The 25,152-nt window shown below is 40.6% G+C and overlaps 1 protein-coding gene across 7 annotated transcripts in view; it reads left to right on the plus strand.

The window, feature by feature from the left end:
• The window catches only part of Samd12 (sterile alpha motif domain containing 12), a 435,192-nt gene that overhangs the window by 222,993 nt on the left and 187,047 nt on the right, over window positions 1-25,152 (plus strand). For all 7 annotated transcript variants that reach the window (XR_013046324.1, XM_042264520.2, XM_006982393.4 and 4 more), the window contains exon 4: window positions 17,045-17,185. Coding sequence is in view for 6 of the 7 variants with exons in the window: in XM_042264520.2 (XP_042120454.1) it covers window positions 17,045-17,185 (141 nt within the window). In the remaining variant the exon portion in view is untranslated. The remainder of the gene's footprint in view (window positions 1-17,044; window positions 17,186-25,152) is intronic.

The following is a 25,152-nucleotide window of genomic DNA, read 5'->3' on the forward strand; positions in this document are numbered from 1 at the left end:
ATGGAGTCTGGCACTTAGGTACGTTTTCCTCTATCAATTAACATAAAATCTCTCACAGAAATATCCAGAACTTATCTACAAAGTGGTTCCAGACTCAGTCAAGTGGACACTCAATATAAACTATCACATAGAGCAGGCACATACTCAGCACCTGGGAGGAAGCTGATATATGCAGGATAGGACAGAGGAAGGAGCTGGGTGTGATTCAGACACGGCGGGGGGGGGGGGGGGGCGGGGGGGGGCCATCCCCTTGGAGAGAGCTGGAGTTGGAATTCTCTTTTGAAATTTCCTGGGGTAAAGTGGTGCCAGCAAAGTCATTGATGGAAACATCACCTGTTACCTGTGGAGATTTTAAGACAGCCCGATGGTTCCTACCCTATCATCCAGGGTGCTGCTAGGTCACTGCCTCTCCTGTCAGTAAGCCATGTTTGCAGAGAATGAAAACAAATTTGAAGACTGGCCTTGGCAATACTCTGTAAACAAGATAAAACTGTTAAAACTTCAGTGTGTGCTGGGACGGAGTACCAGGAAGGGAGGCGGGTACCTTTTTCTGCCCATATTGCTAGATGCAGGCTCTTCTCAGGAAAAGGGGCTTGACCTTGGCCAAGGTGACTCTTCTTAGAGGAAGAAACTTTGAAGAATGACTGACAGGTAGGAAGACACTACTAAGGAAGCAGCTGGGAAGTTCCTTAGTCCAGAGGAAGCTCTGTGTCACAGCATGAGGTCCATGAGCAATCAGTAGAATCAATTATAGTTGGAAAGTGCAGTTTGATTTGGTCTGAGTTATCCGATTTCTTTCCTCTTGCTTTGCTACTTCCACCTTCCCGCTCCACTCTTCCCTGAACTATTTATTTCCCCTCTTTATTGAAGTATAACTTGTGCACAATGAGGCATACCCATATTACATACATCATTTGTTAATTTGCGCCTCTGACTATGCCTGCTAAACCACCACCAGCATCAATTGACTGACCATGTCTAGTGCTTACAAGGTGTCCTTGTTTCCTTTTACTCCATCTCCGTCTCTGCAAGCCATCTCTCCCAATATCACTGGGCTACTTGGTCCTGGAAAGTTTTGACTTCTTAGAATTGTATTTAAATAGAATTGACAGTCGTCTAATGAGGGCTAGAAATAAAAAGACGCAAGAGGATCCTCTTCTTTTCAAAGGCTTTCTTTGTGCAGAGCAAGGCTAGAAGCTGAGACAGTAGAGAAGGTAAGCTTTGGAATTGGAAAGCTAATCACTTGAAATCCTACCATTCCTTGCTGTCTTTGTGGTCTTAATCATATTATTTAACTTGTCAGACCCCATTTTACTCATTTTAAGGATGAGGATAATAATTGAACGAACTCAGAAGATAGCTCCAAAGACTGCATGAAAGAATGAAAAATTGCTGGCAGCAATACCGTCTATCATAATTACTTGATAAATTATTGTTTATGATGATGGTTCTTTTTTATTAACAATAGTGGTGTCAAAAGTTTAAGGGTCTATTCCTATGTAACACTTTCACCTCTGTCTATGGGGCCAAACAAAAGATAATCTCACCTGGGAAAAAAAGCTGTTATAATGTGACCTGGACACAGGAAACTCTAATATATAATCTACAAATGCAGAGTTTGCTGTGGTGACTCACCTTGCTAGATTCCCCAACATTCAATAAAGGGCCAGTTTTGAAGCATACTCCCAGTGTGCCATTCATTCATGCTTCTTTCCATATGTCCAGTCACTCCTCAAGAATATCCTAGTGAGCCCATATCTCTATATTCAGCCAATATCAGTGTTCTTCAAGGCATAAGAGGACCTCTTCTCATTTCACACTCAATTTCTTCTTGCTTGTGGATTCAGATGTCAACTTTACCATGATGTCACCCAAACAAAACCCCAGAACTGCCTTCTCTTTGGAGTTCCATTCTGTATAATAGTGTGCCCACTCTACCTCTCTGTTGACCGTGTCACAGACAAGGGCTGTTCACGTTAGACATCCAAGCCAATATGACTGCTGTTTGCTCTCATACCTGCTCACTCAGTCATTCCCATGTCAGCAGATGGGCCTTGGCTTTTAATGAGATCTCCTAAACAGATCACAAGTGACAGCCCCTTACAACTTGATTCAGGTCCTTCATCTTTGACTGATCATTCTGGTTCTACATGCATTTTTTCCCCTCCTTTATGCTCATCTTCCTATCAGCACCTCTTCTAGTAGAAGCCACCATGATCAGTGATCTCAGCAGAAGTTCCTATTTTCTCCCTGGTTTTCTTTACTTCCTGTCATTACTTACATCCTCCATGGGAATTACTTGTGAGAAGCCAGAAAGAATTTTGAATATAAATGTTATCATGCCGTTCATATTAAAAAAAAACAACTCTGTGTTGACTCTCCAGGACAATTATTTATTGTAAGGTAAATAACAAGATCCTTCATCTACCTCCAAGTCCATGAATGATCTTGCCTTCAGCTAGCTCTCCACCTTAATCTCAAATACAAGGCCTTCTCATATTCCATATATCAGTCTCACTTCATTTCTTGCTTTAATATGAAGGCTGTATTCCAAGAACTTTTGCATATATTTCCTTTTTCCCCAAAACTATCACCTTAACACCTTCACAGTCTGTTTATCAGAAGGTAGGTAAAAGGGCTTCCTTCAATTTTTTTTTTTTTTTTGCCATACCATCCATATTCTTATTTAGGATTGCTCATATTCATCTTAAGGAAAATACCATATTCTTTTCTGTTTTGAAATAATGTCTTCCTGAGTGGTGTTTTTATTGTTTTCCCTGTGAAACTGTAAACACGGGCATAGACTACATGAATTGTATTCTGGGCTCTTACACAGCCTCTGGCCTAATATCTGACACATTCATTCTTAACTGAGCAGTCCCTAGCTAAGCAGCTATAGCCCCCCTAATCATAGCATCTTGGTTCTAGTCCTTGCTCTGACATGTAGCTTTGGACAATTCCCTTCACTTTTCTTTGTCTGCTTTTGGGGATGGCATTTCTTTTCCTTTGCTCACAGAGCCATTCATTTATTCAGCAACTACTGAGCACTGGAGTTACTTCATCAAAAGCCCAGGGGTGAGAAGAGAAGATGGGCATGTGAATAAATTTCGTAGTGATAAAACAGTAAATGTAACAACAAAACCTCTATAAGGCATACTGTTATACGATATTTAATTCGGGGTGGGGGGGACATATTGAGTCAGGTACTATGACAGACACTTTTAAATTTATAAATTTATATTTTAGGTAATATATTACATAAAGTAGAATAATACTTTATTATACTTTAACATTAGAAACCCCAAGGCAATTAAAGTCAATTCTATTTTACAGATGTGGAAATTGTGACTCAGCAGCATTTAGTCAATTATTCATGTTCATAGAGCCAGCCTGTGCAGGCATCATGCTTAATGCCATGAGGCTCCTCTATCTAAAATCAGGTCTCTGCAAACACAGCAAAAAACAGAATTAGACACAAAAATGAAAATACCATCTAAAGTGAAATTAAAAGAAAGCAATGCAGTACCACAACTAACTACACTAGAGTCAGCGTTCTAGAACAAACTGTTAAGTGTAAGGTCCTCCAACCTCAAAGAATTTCAAAGCATTGTTCTAAACAACACTCCTTTCTCTGTGAGTACAAGCGAGTAAGATGAGCATTACAATTCATAAGAAGCTCGCAGTGTAATGAGCATGAATAAACAATAATGAAAAGGAACCCAAAATAAGTTGAATACAAGAGGAAGTTGGAAAAAAGTGAAGGCTTTGGTATAACTTGAGCTTGGATTCGGCTTTTTAAAGCTGGAATTCAATCAATTAACTCATTCTTCTAGCCATAATTAAACTTCATTCAACGTCCATTACTCTTCCATTCACAAGGCCCTTCAAGTTATATCTCAATGGAAATACTCTGTTATGTACATTGAGATGTCCAAGATCAAAAACAGGGAAGTGTTTACTTGAACTAAATTGGCATCCCTATCCTGCTCTTTGTACACTTTCTTTTTAACCGTGTCCATCTCCAGCAGCAGCACTTCTCTCCCCTGTAAAACAGAGATGATGAATCTATCCTAGCATAGTCCCGTGGATGAAATTGGTATGAACAGATTAAAAAGTCTCTAACACAGACTTCGATGTTGTTTTTGCCTTCCACTCCACGTCAGTCCTATGACTGAATTATGAGGGTATCTACCTTCTGGATTGGCATTTTCAGAAGCAGCTGGTTAACAGCAAACATCTAGATCAGTGGTTCTTCACCACAGCCAACTTTGTCTTCCATCAGTTATTTGCCAAGAATTTGGAGGCACTTTTAATCGGCACAGGTGGGAAAACATCGTTAGATGAAAAGTCAGAGATTTTGTAGAGAGCATCCTGAAATACACAAGGCAGCCACACTTCGAGTCACAGAAGTACCCAACCCCAAGAGTCAACAGTGTTACGTATCGTGATGTCTTTTCCGAGATTTTACACGTTAAAAAATAGATTTTGTTTCTCCCTCTGAGCCTTGCTTCTTGCGAACAGTTTCCAAGTATCGATCAGGATCCCATCATTCAGATGTCTGCCATAGTTTGGGTGTGACTTATACAGCTCCCCTTGAAGTCTAGGATGAATGTTTTCCTTTCCTTAGGTAAGCTTCCTGGAGGAAGCAACAAGACTGTATTCTGCTGACTGAAGTGATTCCTTGCTAGCACAACAGGGTGAAAGGAGGTAGACTATCATTCCATTTTTCTGGTAAAAAAACCACAAAAATCTAAAGCCTGGAGAGAAGTGTTGGACCAATGGCTGTGTAGCTAATACCTGAGTAATCTAGGATGGGATTAGCCTTGTCCTCCAGGCCTCTTTTTATTAGGGTTTTATAGTAGATCTCGTGGTCTTCATAGTCACTAATGCCAGGTTTTGTCACTCAGTTGTTCATTACTACTGATTAGATGGCCTTGAATAAACTCCATGAAAGCCAGAACACTTTCTATTTCTCCTATTGTGCATATATGAAATTAGACCAACAGTCACTTACTAATCCTAATCCTGATGAAATTTTGAAATACAAAATGGTGCCACGGACTTCACAGATAAGTTAGTTGATGAAGCTTTGCCTTGAAAATGTGAGGAATTGAGTTCAATACTAAGAACCCATGTTTAAATAATAATAAAGAGTGGACATTTTACTAGTAATCCCAGCACTGGGAATGCAGAGACAAGCAAATCCCTGGTACTTTCTGAGTGTCTAGTCTTGTCTAGTTGATGAGCTCCAGGACAATACGAGAACATGTCTCCGAAATTTTGAAAAAGGATGAACATCATCTCTGGAAGGACTGAGGCTGCCCTCTAACATTGACATGCATATACATACATTTGAAAAACCCCTGCACACACATGTACATCTGCACACATACAGATATACACAAACAAAAGTATAAAGTAAAATGAATCTCTCCATTTTAAAAATAAGGTCAAAGTTAACTTATAACCAGGATTTAAATGTGACTTTGGCCATCAGTACTATTTCAAGTTAATTCATGTGTTGAACCCAGCATGCCCCTGTTTTTTTCAATAGACAAAAGCTATATGTGTTTGTCCATTGTAGCTATGACTATGAGTAGAATGTTGAGGAGGGGAAATATACTTGTCAATAGGCATCTCACATGCCTCTTGATGACTAATTTTAAAACATGCAAAGTATGCAAGGCATCGTTTACCTGGTGACATTCGATCAACAAAGATTGCCACATGCAGATGAATGTTGACAAATAAAAGCAAATGTACCTCAAGGTATGGTTTACCCATCAAAAGCAGAAAGGCCTTGAAGGCAGTTTATTGTACCATGAATCTTCAGCTATAATCTCCACTAGGTTGGTATGAGACTTCCTTACTTTAAAAATACACACACAGACACACACAGACACACACACACACACACACACACACACACACACACACACACACTACTTTGACTGCTCTGAGAAGTTATTACTGAGTCTTCTCAGAGACTAAAACAACCCCCCCAAAAAAATGTTTTAAAGGATTTTTAAAAATAATTTTTGGGGATGACTTGGTAACTGCAATTAGCAAAATAAAAATATTCAACTTTTCAAGAGGCTAAAAATAACAAGGCCATGTTTTTACTCAGTTTGAAAGGTACTATGGGAATTAATATTATTCCAATTCCCTCCTATTAACATCATCAGCACCTGAATATAGTCAGCCAAAAAAGTAGACTGTCTGAAACAGGCTTTCTACCTAAGACTAGTTAAAAAAAATCAATATGCAGTTCCCATCAGTCCAGTAAATTACTTACAGTAATCACAGCACAAATTTCCACTAACCCTTCTCTTCCTCAACCCAAAGGAGGGAATGAAATCAGGTGCCAATCAGTCTGAGTCTTACCAAGTGAAGGACCAGGCTGGGTAGTGGGCTATGCTCTCAGGTAGAAGTGAGAGGAGATGTATTGGTCTTGCCTTCTTGCCAAGAAATGTGGTAATGGGTTGGCTAGCCTTTGAGTCCTTGCTTGTGCAGGTACCAGGATATTTGGTGTCACATTTAAGAAATCAGGGAGCTGGGCAGAGGTGGTGCACGCCTTTAATCCCAGCACTCGGGAGCCAGAGCCAGGTGGATCTCTGTGTGTTCGAAGCCAGCCTGGTCTACAGAGTGAGTTCCAGGAAAGGCACCAAAACTACACAGAGAAACCCTATCTCGAAAAAAAAAATCAGGGATATCGGGCTGTGGGGTTAGGAAGACAAATTTGCAGTGTATCATTAGGCAATACAAAATCCTAAAGGCCCTTAACTACTCTTGGACACAGTGAACTGTTCATTTAGAATGGTCTGAACAGAGTACAGTGGCAAAAGCCAGACCCTATTCCTACAGTCTGTTGAAAGCCTTAGGGACAAGCCACCTGAATTCCTTTCCACTGAGAAATGAGTGCCATAATGAGGAAAGGGAAGACATTGAAAGTGTCCACTTGTGAGACAAAGATGACCCATATACATGATTTGTTTGGGTATATGCATGATCGTGTGAAAAACAGGTAAATTTTAAACTGGTAGACTTCATAAAAACTTGTGAGTTTCCAGTTATTTGTAACTTAAAACAAAAGCAGTAGCTACAGTTGGCCCATAGTCTGTCCTTTTACAGGGCAAAAAAAATGGATTAAAATTGTCTATTTCAGGAGAAAAATCAAACCGTGCAGCCCAACTAATTTCAATGGTCCCTTGGAGCAGTTCTCCTCACACAATTACATTATCCTGACAATCGAAGCATTTGAATTTGTGACCTCTGGAGTAATTGGATAAGGAGGACAGGACCCTCTGGGCACGTGAAGCAGACAGAAGTATATGGTCAAATTTAAGGTGTATTTGAAATGCATTCTGAGGAAAAACAATTAAGAGGCCAGCATTTTCCAATGACTAACTTGGATAAAACATCAGAGCCCTATCATTTTTATTCACCTATTCAAGATGTCATTTCTTCAGATGGGAATGGGGAATCCGTGGCGGCTTAGCTGACAGTGACATGTAAAATAGAACCTGCCACTCACCATTCAACCAGCTCAGCTCCCTCCCCTCGTCATATATTGACTTTTGTAACTGAGAAACTCAGGGTGTCTGACCTCAGGCCAGGCAGCGTTCGGAAAAATCAAATAACATTGTCTTCCTCTCTCCTCTACCCGCTTCCTCTCCGTCTCCTATTTCTCTCCTGCTTTCTCGGCTTTGCTCACTGTTGACTTAATTCCCTAGCCAATTCTCTGCATACGACAACAAAGACAACCCCTAACGGCAAACCTAGTATTATATTATACCTTGGGAGAGGTCCTAAGAAGGAAAGAGAACTTTTCCTCTTAGCAACCATAACAATTCCAGTAAGGAACTTATATTTGCTCTGTCTGAGTCACATCCACACAACAGTAATTTAGCAAACATTTATTTAGTGCCAGAATGGAGACACACTCAGGTTAGGGACTTGGAAACATCAACGAAACCCCATATTCTCTGAACTTGCACTGTGGCAAGTTGTAGGAAGGAAACTGGAAATAAAAATCAACACAATAAGCAAAAAAGTGATTTTTTTTGAGAGCTGAAAAATACTACAGGAGAATTCTTTTTTTAATCGTCAAAAGATTCCCCAAAGGAGAAAGAGCAGCACCCAAAATATGAAAGTGAAGTTCTCTTACAGTGACGGACAAGAAAACCATAGAGACAAGGATGACAGAGGTGCTAATGATCTTGATGGGGCTTGTGACTGAACAAACATCATTTCTTCCACTCCATGTGTTCTCTTTTACTGTAGAGGGGGGAGGGGGAAGAGCAAGACCAGGAGTTGTATGAAAGGCATGGAAGACCCACATGTGCCAGCCTGCCTGCCTGCTTCCCTCCCTCCCTCCTTCCTTCTACAATCTTCATGCTCTGAGAAGCTTCAATGGTGAGCTTCTTGGAGCTCCTAAACATACCTTTCTGTCTCCCAGAACTTGTTTCCTATGCCTTGTATTCCCTTCTCCCTCCTATTCACCTCAATACTTCTGTCCTTTGCTCAAAGTCCCCTGAAATACCACAAGGTGCCACGTGCATGGGATCACACACACACACACACACACACACACACACAAACATAACACAGTGCTTTGTCACTGATATGAAACTTATCTTTTTCGCTGTCTTCCTAGTTCTTTGTAGAGGAGCAAGTTCAACCCATGGTGTGCTCATAGTCTGTGATAAATGACTAGATGAATCTATTGAACAGCAACTGTCACAGCCACCCTCCCCCATCCTCTGTCACTCTCTGATACATGGTGGTGTTGTGTTCATGGTCCCCCTTTTCCTTAAGCCATCAGAGAGAGTGACCATTCCCAGACCCTCCAACTCACTGACCTGAGTCCCCGAGCAGAAATGGGCTTGGTGAGTGTATTAGTCACCTTTCTGCTTTTGTGACGAAAGCAACTTACAAAAGAAGAGTTTGTTTGGGGCTTATCATTCCAGACGGAAGAGTCCATCATCACCATCATGTCAGGGAAGAGTGGCAGAAGGCAGGAACAACTGAGAATCTCACATCCCTCACCCCAAGCTAGAAGCAGAGATAGCAAACTGGAAATAGTGCTTGGATGAGAAACCTCAAAGCCTACCACTGATGATGTATTTTTTCCAGCAAGGCCACACCTCCTAAAGCCCAAATGGTGCCACCAACTGGGAACCAAGTAACCAGAGCCAGAGCCTGACCCGGATGGGGGAGTGGGAAGGAGTGGAGGGACATTCTCATTCAATCCACCACAAGGAGGATGTGAGGTTCGTGTGAAGAACTCCCCAGCAGTCAGTCAGCGGATGCTGAGCAGCATGGCCTCTCCCAAATCTGCAGCTTCTTAATAAGACATAGAGCTTTTAGGTGTTTTATAGCTCTTAATCAGCTGTGGATAAACATGGTACTTTCACAGAATCATTTAAAATGAGATAATCTATGTAAAGCTCTTAGGACGGTGTTTAACACATAGTAAATGTTTGCTATTGTTATCGCTGTCACAGGAGAAGGACCAGGAGTCCTGTGAGTGTGAAGAGGTAGCAGCCAGCAAAACATCTGTGACACCAAATTTGCATCATGCCAGTGGTTCCAGGTTAAAGAGGATGTGCACATGTTTCATTCCATTCTGTTGTTACAGTCTATGAAATAGTGTCGTTTTCATCCACATTTTGAAAATGAGGACACTCAGATCATGCCTTACTGAATATTAATCCATATCTATTAGCTTATAACCTCATGCTTTTTTATTTTAAAAAACATTTTTACTCATTTTACATACCAATCACAGAATCCCCCCTCTCATCCCTCCTTCTGCTACCCCCACTCCCACCTAACCCCCCCAACCCACCTCTCATCCCCTAACCCCTTACAAAAGGGTAAGTTCTCCCATGGGGGGCAGCAAAGCCTGGTACATTCAGTTGAGGCAGTACCCAGCCCCTCCCCTATGCCTCAAGGATGAGCAAGGTTTCCGACCATAGGTAATGGGATCCAGAAAGCCAGCTCATGCACCAGGGATAGATTCTGATCACACTGCCAGGGGCCCCTCAAACAAAACAAGCCACACAACTGTCTCCCATATGTAGAGGGTCTAGTCTGGTCCCATGCAGGTTCCACAGCTGTCTGTCTAAAGTTCGTGAGTTCCTATGAGCTTGGTTCAGTTGTCTCTATAGATTTCCCCATCATGATCTTGACACCCCCACCTTGCTCATACAATCCCTCCTCTCTCTCTTCCACTGGACTCCCAGAGCTCAGCTGGTGCTTGGTTGTGAATCTTTACATCTGCTTCCATCAGTTACTGGATGAAGGCTCTATGATGACAGGGTATTCACCAATCAGATTACAAGGGTAAGCCAGCTCAGGCACCCCCTCCACTATTGCTAGTAGTCTAATCTGGAGTCATCCTTGTGGATTCCTGGGAATTTCCCTAGCACCAGGTTTCCACCTAACCCCATAATATCTCCCTCTATCAAGATAATCTCATTCATTGCTCTCCCACTCCATCCCTCCCCCAGCTCGATCATCCCATTCCCTCATATTCTCATCTCCCATCCCATCTCATCCCCTCTCCTCTGTTGCTCACCCCTCACTCCCAGTTTATTCATGGAGAGCTCATCTGTTTCCCCTTCCCAAGGTGATCTATACATTCCTCTTAGGGTCCTCATTGTTACCTAGCTTCTCTGGTTTACATCTAGTATTTACTTATGAATGAGTACATACCATGTTTGTCTTTCTGAGTCTGATAACGCCATGCTTTTATTATTTTCCACTTTGTCCTCATTCTTGGGTCTAAATTTTGAAGTAATGGGACAACTAGGTTAACTAAAGAATGCTGACTATATGTTTACCACACTGGTACTCGCTCTGGATGGGGCTGAAGTTAAGACCCAGGGACAATTGGTTAGTGCATAGCATAGGCCTTTCCTGAGAATGGGTTTGAACTAACTCAATTTGAACTAACTCAGTACATACTGACCACTTACTGAAGACTAGCCCAGGAATCATGTCAAGGAGAAAAGACCTTGGAATTCAGTACATCTCCCAGGAAAAGTGGCACTGAGAAATCTCAATAGGAACAAAGCGGAGGCTACACCTACAGCCTACCCTAACATTTCCATTTATGTCTTCAGCATATAGCCATTATCTTGAAAAGCCTATGATGGTGTCTATGAAGTGGAAGGACACCCAGGACCAGACTGGACTTGAAGGTCAGAGACATATCCAGACCTAAGTCTTTGCCTGAAGCCTCTTTCACTGAGCCTCACTTCTTCATGTGGACATGGAGTCCTGTGCCACACACAAGAGGCTCCAGAGTTACTTTCAGTTTTGGTGGACTGAATAAAGACCTGCAAAGACAGTGGTGCCTAATGCTTGGTGCTTGTCCTTATCCTCTAAGCAAAGGAGCCTTCGCAGACGTGACTAAGGAGCTCCACATGAGCCAATTGTTCTGGGTCATTCAGGTGGTATTACTGCTAACCACAAGTGTCATCATGGGAGGAGTAGAGATTACATGTGTTTACATATGTGTGTGTGTGTATACATATGTGTGTGTGTGTGTGTGTGATCAGAAAATGATATGAAATGAAGGTAAAATTTATGGTGATATGGCCACAACCAAAAGAACACTGGCAGAGCTAAATGAAGTATTTAAAACCAGATTTTGCCCTGTCGGCTTCTGGAGGGCATGTGGTTTTAGCCCAGTGAAACTGGTGTTGAGATTCTGGTTTCCATATCTCTGTGGAATATATTTCCGTTGTGTTAAGTGCCCATCCTCATGGTAATTTGGTATAGTAACAGAGAAAACTATTAACTTGTTCCTCTACTCCACATGTTCTTTCTGCCCCACTGCTCACTTGAGCTGCTGGTGGTTTGTGGTGTCTGTCTAACCACCGGGAAGGTCAGGTACTCAGCCTCAAGGTCTCTGTTCTTTCTGACAGCAGGTGTTCATGTGCTCATCACCAACCAATGCAGCTCCCAGCTCCTGCCATGGCCAGGCTCTCACGTTTGTTTTATTTGACTGTTGCCAGTCAAGTCCCTTACATCAGACATTACAGTAATTTAAAGACCTGGAAATGGGAAGTCATCAATATGTGGGTTAAGAAAATAATCTCAACATTACTTAAGCAGTGCTAAAAAAATATGTATTTAATATATATCTGTAAGTACTGTGATGTGCCAGCATAGGGAATCTGACAGGGAAATTTTGTACAGTATTGCAATTCTCCATAGAAACAGAAGTAGTGGGAATATATATATATATATATATATATATATATATATATATATATATAGAGAGAGAGAGAGAGAGAGAGAGAGAGAGAGAATACACAGGTTGATAGACAGATAAAATAAATTGGTTTATGGAGTTATAGAAATTGCCAAATTTAAAATCTGTAAACCTGATGTCCTCATTTGAGCCCAGAGGCAAGAGCTGCTATATGTTATAGGAAGCAATCTGCCTTGTCTTTTCTATCGCTTTAATTATCAGTCTCTGAGCCTTAGGTGAAGGGGTTGTGTTGTAGATGTAAGAATTCTGAGCACCTCACGGTCAGTGTTTCTCTGCATTTTGACCAGTTGTAGCTTTCTGTAATGTTCCCCACCTGCTGCAAAAGGACGTTTCTCTGATGCTCTACACTTACCTGTGGGAATAAGGGTAAGTTTTAAGAATTCAGTTAAACACTGGTTTGGGAAAGCGGCAGTAATAGGTTTTTCTCTAGGATCAATGACCTAGGACTCAGGGACATCATAGGAGAGGGGTGGAAGAATGTAAGAGCCAGAGGGCCAGAGCATCTGCTACAAGACCGTCATCTCTATATGACGAAAAAGATGCCCATAAACTCTCAGAAGTGTAGCTGCTTAAACAAACCCTGAATTCCAATTGACCTCCCAGTTCTGATTGGTGAAATCTCCCAAGGCCCTACCCCTTGATGAAGGGGTACAGGCAACTGAGGATTGCTGAGAGAGGGAGGATCAATCTTCCCCAGGGATGAGTCTCCTGACTGATTATCCAATACCAAGTGGTAAGTCCTAAAACATGTACATATGAGCTACACTAAATGGACACAGCAAGCTGTATTATGTATTTATTTGTGTGTGTGTGTGTGTTGTGTGTTGTGTGTTGTGTGTGTGTATATCAATAATAATTTTTAACAGGCTATGAATTTGAGAGGGAATGGGTAGGTGGGAGTGGTACACAGAAGGAGCTGGAGGGAAGAGGGGGAGTAGTTTAAACACAGCACACATACATGAAATTTAAAAATAAGTAATTATTGATATCTTCTGGAAACACTCAGGATAATAAGTAACTAAGTATCTGGATATCTCATGGCCCAGTCAAGTTGGCTTATGAAGTTAACCACCATGCCTATGTTTATGGAATTGGTGTGCTCGAGGGACATATACAATAATGCCTTTATGGACAGACTGAAGCTTCAGATGCAACAACACTTGAATTTTTCAAGGTTGCTACCAGAACACCACACCCAAGTTTCTGCTGTGTGAACATCTTCACAGAGTCTTCCCTGGCCATTGTCAAGGGGTCCTGTGAATATTTTTAACAGAGGTTGGGTCACAGCAATAACCTCTTAGTTCTGTGACTCCTACTATGATCTACCAATGCTACCTGCTAGCTCAGTGCTTTGGGGGTTTGAGGAGGGCATTGAAGGAATGTGAATAAGGGATGTTTTAATCACCTACTTTTTTAGTTCTACCTATTTCATTACTTCTGAAGATCCCAGATGTTTGCTGGAGATAGACTAGCAGGAACAGACCAGATTTCCTTCCTCTATCACATCCTTTCTTAGAGCAGTGATTCAGTTTCCTGCTCATAAAAGGGGCCACCAGCCATTGTGGATAAGCTTGGAAACCTGAATGGGAACTGAGGACCTCCTTTCCTCCACGCTACTTCTAGGAATTGTAAAGTCATAAAAATAGAGCCAGGAACCTTACCGCTCCTGCCCCTTGACTGGGCTTTGTGGCACCATCACTTCCTGTTTTGACTTTTCTCCATGTCCCAACCTCCAATCTATTCTCCTCATAAGAACGAGTGAAGATCTAGTGAAGGCCTGGCATAATGCCCAAGTTGCCTTTGCACAGAACTCTTCACATTTCACATCCAGTCCTCCGCGAGCCTGTCAGGCCCTCTTGAACTCTGTCCCGGCCTCTTCTCAGATGCTGCTTCCCAGCTTTGTCCTATCTTCTCTGCCCTGCTGTAGTGACATTCTCCATTCCTCTGACTTCCTTGACACTTCTCTTCCCTGTCTTTCTCCCACATTCTAGTGTCTCCTCCCCAGACAGACCCAGGATGCAAGGTTACTGTTCCTTAACTACCTTCTGTTCTCTACTTTTCATTATGGCCCCCACATAGAACTTGGAAAAGGAAAGAGCTCTCTGAGTTATTTTTTTGAAAAAAAAATTAGTTTTATTCGTTCTTTGAGAATAACTCCATGCCATTGTACTTTATTCATAAACATGTATTTTGTCATATACATCCTCCCTCCCTTAGCTCCTCTAGACCCATTCCCATGTACTTGCCAATCCAACTTCATGTCCTTAAATAAATTGAATTAAATCTGTGTTGCCCAATCGGTGTTGGGTGTAGGTGGGATCATCCCCTCCAGCATGGTTGACCTACCAGGCTTGGGACAGACCCTTAAAGAAAACTGACTCCCCTTTCCCCAGAAGCCATCAATTGCCAGTATCTTCTCAGCTAGGGGTGAGACTTTGCCCACCTCCCTCCTCCATGTTGGGATTTTTTCAGGCTTGAATTTGCCTATTGCCTATTTGAGTTCTTACAATGATGCCAATTCCATTCATGAAGATAACTGCTTCTGTAACAAACTTAGAGGTTTAAAATTATCCATGTTTATATTCTTACATTTGTGAAATTCAGAAGTTCAAAAATGTGTGTCATGGGGCTCAAAGTGAGTTGTTAGTGGAAAGACTTTTAGAGTATGTGGGAGAGAAGCAAGTTTGGAATCTTAGCCTCTGGAATCTGTAGGGACTCTATAGCTCCTGGCCACTCTAACTCCTGTTTGCATTTCCACACCATTTCTCTCTCTCTCTCTCTCTCTCTCTCTCTCTCTCTCTCTCTCTCTCTCTCTCTCTCTCTCTCTCTCTCTCTCTCAAGTTCTCTGTTTATTTGTAGTGAGACTTGATGGGCTGCCTGGGTGATATATGATATTCTCCCATCTTGGGGTCCTTATACTTCATTCACTTTCACAAAGCCTCTTTGGCCATGCAAAGTAACAAATTAGATTAGAACATCCTCCAGTGTTGCTACTTTACCTTGTTGCAGAAGGCAATAGCAAGGGAGTGTGTCTGCGTTTGTCCTCTTGTTCCTTTTTCATGGTTACCATGATCATTTGGTGGAACCAAGCCTAAGCTCTATCTATGGGACTTCTTTCATCAGAATGTCACAGAAGCTGTAGATCACTGTCACCACACACACACACACACACACACACACACTTTCCTCCCATATTCCATGGTCATGCCATCAATATTCCCATTCAATATTCCTGCCTACCCTACCCTACCCACCTCACTTCTGGGCAGAGGATTGGAGAGAATCATTGCACATCACAATATATAGCTGGCTTTTTTTTCCTAAGTGGGAAGGGCCATGACATTGTTCCTGGCTAATAAATGGCTGTAGGTCAAGCAGTCCATTGGTGAATGACATACATAAGCACTCTTCTCTACCTTTGCTTTGATTATTAACGTTACCAAGTTCAAGGAAGGCAGACTTGCAGTCAGTGTGCAGAATAATGCCAGATACAGTTCTCTACCATAATTTCCTGTACTTGGGAGTGTAAGGCAGGAGGATTTTAAGGCTGCCCATTCATCAGCTATATTCATGGGCTTTCTTGTTTCTTTGATGGAAATGCCCATTAACTTCATCTTCTAGTTGTTTGGTTTCTTTTCTAAGGTGATAGAACATTTCATTTCTTTCTTCCAAAAGAAGCTGAGTCACAGTTTGTTAAGAAGCAACTCTAATACAGATTTAAACATGGATATTAGGGAAGGGAGAGTGGTGTTTAGGAAAAGAACATGCACACACCCAAGACATGGGTGTGGACTTCCCAACAGTTTCCAATGACTATATAAAATTGTACTCACAGACTTGTCATTGATCACAGGCAGCTGCTTCTGTCTCTTCCTCATGATAGAAATGATAACAGATCCATCTGCAGGTGTGACAGCTGAGGCTGTGGAAAAAGAGTAAATGGTGCTGTGGGCATTTAACAAGATCGCTCTCTTAGTGTAAGTGATGGGAGTGAAGTATGCTTATTTCAAGGTAAATGCACAGTAGGGCATAATTTGGGGACTTCATAGAAATCAAGGTAGAAGAAAAACATACAGATATCTGGAGTTGGAGAAAATGGAGCTGGAAGAGAGGCATGCTGAGTTGCCAAGACCTAGATATGTGGCATCATAAGCACCAGAGCTCCTGGTTTTGCCCTCCTGAATGGCTCCCTTCCCTTGTCTCCTCTTAAACTCCTCTTTGTGGGTCTTTTATCCTCAGCAAATGTTGGGGGTGAGCAGAGCTTCCCACAGCTGCAGCCAGAGAGCTGGATGTCTTCAGATCAAAAGCAGCCCTTAAACGTGTGTTTCACAAAAACAGAATTGCTGCTGGAGTTCTCATAAGCATAGTGAGAGCATCTAGTTCTGCAGCTGGGGTGTCAAAAAGGGGCACACTGGCCAGCCTGAGAACCCATCACCCAGTGAAGAGCACTGTTTCCATGGAAACCAGCAACTGATGACCCAAATATGCAAGTTAAAGTTCGCCGCTTTACCTACCTCATTGGGTCTACTGAGGGTTGCCACTATTAGATAAAATTCCAGTGCTCTCTTTTGCACAGGTGGGTTTTCTCCGTGCACATCATCAGTCCTATCAGCATAGACCGTGGGGGTCCCTCTGTTCTACATCATCTGCACTTAGTTATAAACTTTTTTTTGTCGGGGCTAGCCACAACCAAGATGCAAGTCATTCCCCCAGGGTATTGCTCACTTGCCTCTCTCTCCATTTCTTCAACCCCTGCAGGGCGAGCCCTGCTGAGACTCACCGACAAGAAGCTGGAACGCATGGGGATCGCCCAGGAGAACCAGCGACAGCACATCCTGCAGCAGGTGCTCCAACTGAAGGTGCGGGAAGAAGTCAGAAACCTGCAGTTACTCACACAAGGTAGCCTGCTGCTTCCTGGTGGGTGGTTGCCCGGGAACATGGGAAGCCAGAAAATGTGATCGTTTGTGACAGAGGGGAGCCAGGAAAATTTGTTATTGTTTCCTTACAGGATGTTCTTCATTAAAAGAAAAGAAGTAGGTAGCTCTAAAGACAACTTCGCTCTAAAACTTTTCGTTTTCATTGCTCACCAGAGAGAAAGTTGCATAAATAAGTAATGGGTCCACAAGTGGAATTACCAGGCGCCAACTTCAAGGTTATCGCGTAGGGCTGCATAGATTGCTTACTGTACCACTCCAGAGAGTACCAATCCCATTGATCAGGGTCCAACTGCTCCCTCCGGAGTTATGTGGTGTTCAGGCTGCACGACTGAATAGCACAGTCCTGGCTGCCCTCATCTGAACAATAATTTCTGAGGAGGTCTTAGAATTTGAGTAATTCTAAAGTTATAATATGGCCCATGCATGCCAGAGATGAGGTTTTGATATATTTTGTTTTACTTTTCTTTTCCTTGGCCAATAGAAGGGAAATGTTTTAAATGTACCTTTATTTAACTGAATTAATGCATGCATAGACTTTAGAGATTTTGAAAACTCTATTAACCTATTGAGAATAGAATGATTTAAAATATAAACTGGAGAATTTAAATTTGAACTGTTAAGGCTGTGTAACTCAATAGTGTCACGAAGAACTTCAATATATTGAGAGCACGTAAGATCCCTATAACTTTGAAGTGTCAAGAAAATCTAAAATTTGAAGAAAACTTAAGTTCCAGTATATGTAACCTATGCATTTACATACTGTTTGAAAGATATAAGCTTCCATCGACTGTACTTTTTCTTCTTTTGTTGCCCATCATGCATCATTTTAAATGAAAGGATGATAAAGTAAGTGTTTTTGAGAGCATTGGGTAGTTTTCAATATTCAGGATATAGTAATTGTATGCATACTGGAGAAATCTGGGTCATCCAAGTTTTATATTATTGCATTTAGATTAGCCCAGGAATAGTCCATTTGTCTAGAGCAGTGGTTCTCAGCCTGTGGGTCATGAACCCTTCAGGGTGGCATATCAGATATCCTGCATATTGGATATTTACATTATGGTTCATAACAATAGCAGAATTATAGTTATGAAGTAGCCCTGAAATCATTTTATGGTTGGGAACCACCACAACATGAGGAACTCTATTAAAGGGTTGAAGCATTAGGAAGGTTGAGAATCACTAGTCTAGAGGAAATAATGCAGTGCCTGAACGATGTGTGCTGCAGAAGGACAAAAATAGACAGAGTGTGACGCAAAAATGGTGTCGGGTCCTTAATATGCTTGTTCGAAGTTTGTCCCTAGAGACTCCTGGTGGTGAGTCATAGGAATGGGTGGACTGAGTAATTTGAATGTGACATGTTGATACACCTTTAAGTTTCTTTTAAGAAGTAAATAGAGATAATAAGACTTATGACAAGAAATGTCATCACAGCACTATTTCTAAAATGGAAAAAATGAATCAAAAAATTCTACTTAAACTTTATGTAATCCAGGCATCAAAATTCCCTTTTAAAGAATATGTAATGTCAGAAAAAGATTTGAGAAATGGGAGTTGGGGCATATGGAAAATTTGATTCATAGCATGGTTCAATTTTTCAAAATATAGAATTCATATTTTAACATATGTATAATATGCAAAAGGAGTATAGATGATTATGCCATATTTTCATGATGGTTTGCTCTGGGAAATACACTTGTGGATTATCTCACTTGTATTCATTATACTTGTCCATGTTTTCTGAATCCACTATAAAGTTGTACTGTTTAATCAGAGGATATTAACTAGTAGCTTCTACAGCATTCTTCTTTCTAGGTTCTATTTGGTGTCTGGACCTTTTAGGAGCTTTCTTTTCCTCCTGTGTTGATCACGAGGAAGAGACTTATCCTCATGGAGCATGCCTTTGACACCATCCTCTACTCCTTTCCCCCTGCCTAGACTGTGCCTCACAAAATCATCTTCAGTATTCATTGCCCAGAAGTCTTCTTCAGATACTACTTAAGCCTACTAAGCTAAATGCTTGTCTGTGTTCTGGGAAAGTCCTAAGCTCAATCTTTCTGATTTCATTGTTGGCATCCCCCACTCCACCCTCATTGAAAAGCTGTACATTCTGTATTCTTTCATCCCACTCCTTTTGGAAGAAACTAATGTTCTCTTTAGCTCATGGGTATTTTTCTCTGAGTGTTTATTGCCTCTCTTAGTGCTTGTCCTTCACATGTTAGTGTTCAAAATCCCTTTATGTCAGGCATCCTTTAAAAAAAAAATCTACAGTGTTATTGAAGTGATAATTTCCTTTTTTTAGAAAGGGGAACAAAATTGACAAGATGTTTTGAACATTGATATTTGAAGATATAAAGAGATCTGGTGAAGCTTTAAATTATTGGGGGTTTAGGTTTGCTCTAATAAGAATCAATGTTCTATCTACTCAAGGGAGCTGGATGGTTTAACATGCATATCATATGATAGTTCACTACAGGGGTGATTCAATATTAAATATTTGATTCTTCAAACCCATAAATACTAAGCTATTGCAACAATATGCCAAATAAGTACAAGTGTTCTGTGATGTTTTTTCTGTCTTTTTGAAAGTCTCTGGGCCTGTGTCTTCAAGAGAGTGGGTCATACTTTCAGTTTATAAAAAAGAGATACAGTGCTGGGACACATAAAATTACTCTCTGGTACAAAGCATGTTTTTGTTGGTGTTGATGGCATAATCCATTCAAGCTGCTAGAGTAAATACCACTAACTATTTAGGTTGTTATATTGTAGTTACTATTCTTATTTCTGTGACTAAATGTCTGGTGAAAGCAACTTATGGGGGGATGGGTTTATTTTAGCTCATAGCTTGAGGGTGTACTTGTTACACCTGGTAGGGTATACATAGAAGGGAGAGCATGGCAGCAGGAGGATGGGGTAGCTGGCCACATTATTCCTACATTCAGAAAGCAGAGAGAGATGAATGCCAGTGCTCAGTTCCCTTTCTCTTTATTCACTCCTGAACCCCAGCCCACACAATGGTGCCATCCACATTTAAAGTAGGTCTTACAACCTCTGTGACATACCCAGAAATGTGTATCCTGCATGATCCTAGATTCTGTCAACTTCATAATCAATATTAACCATGACAGCAAAAAGCAATAGAAATTAATTCTCATCATTCTGAATACTGGGAAATCTGGGGTCAAAGTGTTAGAGGATTCATGGACCAGTCAAAGCAGCTTCATGGGCCATTCTAACTGAGCCCTTCCACTGTGTTTCATATGTCAGAAGCAAGACATAATCACTCTGAGGTCCCTACCAAAGATACTTATCCCATTGATGAAAATCTTACCCTCAAGGCCTAATCCTCTATCAGAGGTCCCATCTCCTTAAACCATACCTTAAGGATTACAACTTCAATGAATGAGAGTGTTTGGAGGACAAAATATCTGACCTATTACATTGGCATTTAACTCTGTGTTATTTTTAAACAAAACTAACCATTTTTAAAGGGGGGTATCGCCTTTGATGTAATCCATGTGTGTCTGTGTGTGTGCGTGCATGTGTGCACATGCACAATTGGAGACAAAAGGTTGACATAGGATGTTTTCTATCACTCTCCACCTACCTTAGTTTATGCAATTGACAATGGAGCACACCGACTTCTCTAGATTGGGTGGTCAGGGAGCTACGAAGGTCTGCCTGTCTCCACATACCAATTCTAACACACACACACACACACACACACACACACACACACACACACACACACACACACAGTGCTGGAGTGACAGATGTGCATCACCACACCTGGCTTTTTGTGTGGATCCTGAGAACCTACCTGGTTTTGAGTCCTTGCGCAGCAAGTACTTACCCTGTGAGCCATTTTCTCAGCTCCCAAATTACTCTATTTTTGAGGAAAGGATTTTATCGTTTCAATGATTGGATTTTTTTGGATGTTTCTATTTTGTTTTTAGAGTCCCTTCTAAACAAAATATATGTTTTTGGAAGAACATAGGTGACTCCCTTTAGAGAAGCAGCTAAGTAAATCATGGCACACATAGTTACTAGAGGTCTCTGAACCTGTAGATGAAGAATGAAGAAGGACTCTTGGGAAGCCATGAAAAATAAAAAAGCAAGATGCAGAACCATATGCATATTGTACATTTGCCAAAAAGGGAGAAATATTCTCTCTGTGTACATTCTTTGTTTATATAGGAAACACTGAATAATGTAGATGAAACTAATGTAAGTTACACCCAGGAGGCAGAGAAGGTAGTCACAGAGAGAGGATGCATGCTTCAGGTGTCATTTTGCATTTGAAATATAAGTGTTTGAACTATTTTAAAGAAAACATTTTTAAAAATAAACAAGAAGGAGAAAGAATAAAAATAACTTTTGATGTGCCTGGATTTTAAATCCTGACTTGAACACCTAATACTGTTACTTCAGGGAAATTATTTAAGCACTCTGTGCTCCCATTTCCTAACTTCTGAAATAGAGATGAGTAACTCTGCTCAACCAATAAGAATATGGTAGGAATTAACAGAGCTAAATATGCTTTGCCATTAGCCTTGTCACATAAATCAACCAAGTGTGCATTTACAACATTCCTCATCATTTTAATACCTTTTCTGAAATAATCTTGTCTGACACACAGTTTGCTTACATTCACTTACGTGTACACTTTTGCACAGGAAAAATCAAGATTTTGCCCCACCTATCTTGACCTACTCATTCTGGATGCTAACAAAAAGACAAAAAATAAATAAAATAAAATAAATAAGACTAGTTTTAAAAAAAAATTGCATAATGTGTACAGAGTAGATGTCAGTTTTTACTCACTGTTCAGAAACCATGACAGTCACTCTTAAAACAGCTCATCCTCTGAAGCCAGGGCCATCTCCTCTGAAGTTCTGGCTGCCCCTCTTGCTGTTGACAATGGCCCCATAGCTCTCTGACATTTGCAAGCAACACAATCAATGTTTGCCCTTGCTTTCATGCTAAACTTCTGATTGAGAGATTGTCTCTACTGAAAGAACGCCTTTGTTGTTCTGTGTTCCATCCGTGAGCAGCCAGGATGTCAATGTGGTGACCACATTTGGTTAACTGTTCCTGCTATAAACTCAGCTGGGTCAGAACACTCCCAGTTATGTTTTGGGATGTACAGAATGAGGCTGGAAAGTCATCCTGACACTATACTTCCGCTCGACTCATGGGAGATGGGAGTGGGGGTGTGCTTTATACAACACACAACAGTGGTACGAAGTCTTCTACAATCCTCAGATTTATCCACATTTGGTAAAATAATGGTCATTCTTGGTATCTTAATAGTAGACATTGTTTCTAGAAAACAAAACTCCCCAACAGACACTGAATGCTATTCTTGATAAAGCTAATGAATTTTAAATGTTTACTATATGCAGATCATGCATAAATTATCACATCAGTTCTTCATATTTCTTTACCTTGGCCCTTATTGTTTGCTCATCTCAATATATATATAAGGGACAGTGACAACAGGGAATCTGACCTGCCCAAAAGTAAACAAACCTTGGTAAAAAGCATAGCTAAGGCATAAGTCCAAAGCAAGCTTTTTGCTTTCTTTGCATGCTTCACTGCCCTCTTTTGGGACTGGCATTTTCTTTTCTTATGCAGGATTACACAAGGCCATTTTCATGCAAATATATAGTATAATTCCTTTCCCCAATTTGCTTCTATTTTTATGACATATATACATATATATATGATATTACATATCTGTAATGTCTAGTCCCCACAAATGAGAGAAATAATTGCTTGATGATTACCTGAAGTTGCATCCATTTTCTTGCAAATGACATAACTTCATTCTTCTGTTTTTATTCATTTTTACTTTTTGAAATTATAATTACATCCTTTCTCCCCTTCCTTTCCTCTCCCCCTCAACCTCTCCCTTTCTTCTTTATGTGTAAATTACTCCACTGTGCACATAACCCATGGTTTCTTTATCCATTTTTCTGTTGTTAAACATTTAGGTTGGTTTTATAACTTGGCTTTTGTTGCCCTCCGAATACATGCTATGACGTGTGCACATGTCATCAGACAACTTGTAGGAGTCAGTTCTTTCCTTCTATGTGGGGTCTGATGATTGGACTCAGGTTATTAGGCTTGGTGTCTTTACCAACTGAGTCATTTCACCACCTTCAGTTTTGAACAATTTTTAGATTTATTTTTTAATTTTTTTATTTATGTATATTTAATGAGTATGAGTGAACGCCATGTGAGTGCAGTACCTTCAGAAGCCAGAAGAGGGCTTTGGGTCTCCTGGATCTGGAATAGTAAACACTTGTGAGAAACCTAAAGTGGATAATGGGAACCAAACTCTGGATCCTCTGGAGGAGTACCAAGAACTCATAGCCACCAAGCCACCTCCCCAGTCCTTGAATAAATTTATTTTTCTTCCAAGTAATTGTTTTGCTTTTTCAGATTGTATTGTTTCCTTAGCATTGAATTCTACCTATTCTTTTTTTTTAAAAAAAAAAAAGTTATTTCTTTTATTATTGAGATTGTAATGTGATTACATCATTTTCCCCTTCCCCCTTCAAACCCTCCCATATAGATTCCTAAATACAACCTGCTTAGTCTCTATAATGTTACTTGTATGTATGTTTTCAGGGATGGCCATTTGCTATTGGATAACCAAGTGGTGTGCTCTTCCTTGGAAAAGACTATTTCTCAGCTCTCAACATTCCTTACTTGCCTATAGTTCTTTGTGTGGGCTTAAGCCTTCATGGGTTTCCCCCAGTTCACATTGGCATATCTACTGTTGTTGACCTTATTCAGCTCATATTTAGGCAGTGAGGTTGATGAGACTTTGTAAGTGTAGCTTTTGACATCACTAGAAGACAAAAAGCTCACAGCAAACTCTCCGATCCTCTGGCTCATTGGAGATTTTATTTGCATTTCTTTTATGGCTTTGATGTTGAACATTTTTCCATATGTGTATTGACCACTCATACTTTATCTTTGTGTACTCTCTGGTCATCTCATTGGCTCGGGTATTGATTAGGTTATTTAATTTCTTGTTCTTTAGGCTTTTGAGTTCTTTGTGTATTCTAGATATTAACCCTCTGTCAGAGGATAATTAGGAAAGCTTTTCTCTCATTCTATAGGCTGTCTTGTTTCCTTTGTTGTGCAAAGGCTTTTGAATTTCATGAAGTACCATTTACCAACCATTGACACAAGTTCCTGAGTAATGGATCCTACTCAGAAAGTGTTTGTCCGTGCTGTATCTTACAGGTTTTTTTCCACCACCAGTTTTAGTTTGGTTCCTACATTAAGGCTTTTGACCCATTAGGAATTGATTTTCGTATGGTAATGCAAGACCCCAAACTAAAACTCCAAACCCATTGGAGTGGTCAGAGTAAAAAATACAAGTAAAGTTAAGAAAATGGACAGATCAGAACCATATTCAATGATGGAGAGAATGCAGAATTGGGTAGCCATTATAGAAAATGTTATGGAGGTTTATCAGCTAAGGAAAAATGGAATTTTCATGTGATCCAGCAATACCACTTTTGGATATGGCCAAATAAAATCAGAGCAGAAACTTCAACTAATATAGGTATAAATGTGATCATTGCATCACACCGACCAAGCGATGGAAACATACCAAATATCTACCTTAAGATAAATGAATAAAGAAAATAGAAAATACAAGGCATCTTTAAAATGGAATATCATTCAAAAGTAGTTAAGAAGAAGGAAATCCAGATACAGGCTGAACAGATGGATATTAAGGAGGCTAGTTACAGATCATAGAAAAAGAGGAGCCACCAAGAACTACTGTTGAATTAGTATTTGTGGGTACAGGTTTGCAATATGGAAATGTTACATACATCTATTGCACAACAATTTCAATATACTTACCAATACCGAACATTACTCTTAGCAATAACTAAGATGGAA

This window comes from Peromyscus maniculatus, chromosome 20 (assembly GCF_049852395.1).
Source record: "Peromyscus maniculatus bairdii isolate BWxNUB_F1_BW_parent chromosome 20, HU_Pman_BW_mat_3.1, whole genome shotgun sequence".
Taxonomy (NCBI): domain Eukaryota; kingdom Metazoa; phylum Chordata; class Mammalia; order Rodentia; family Cricetidae; genus Peromyscus; species Peromyscus maniculatus.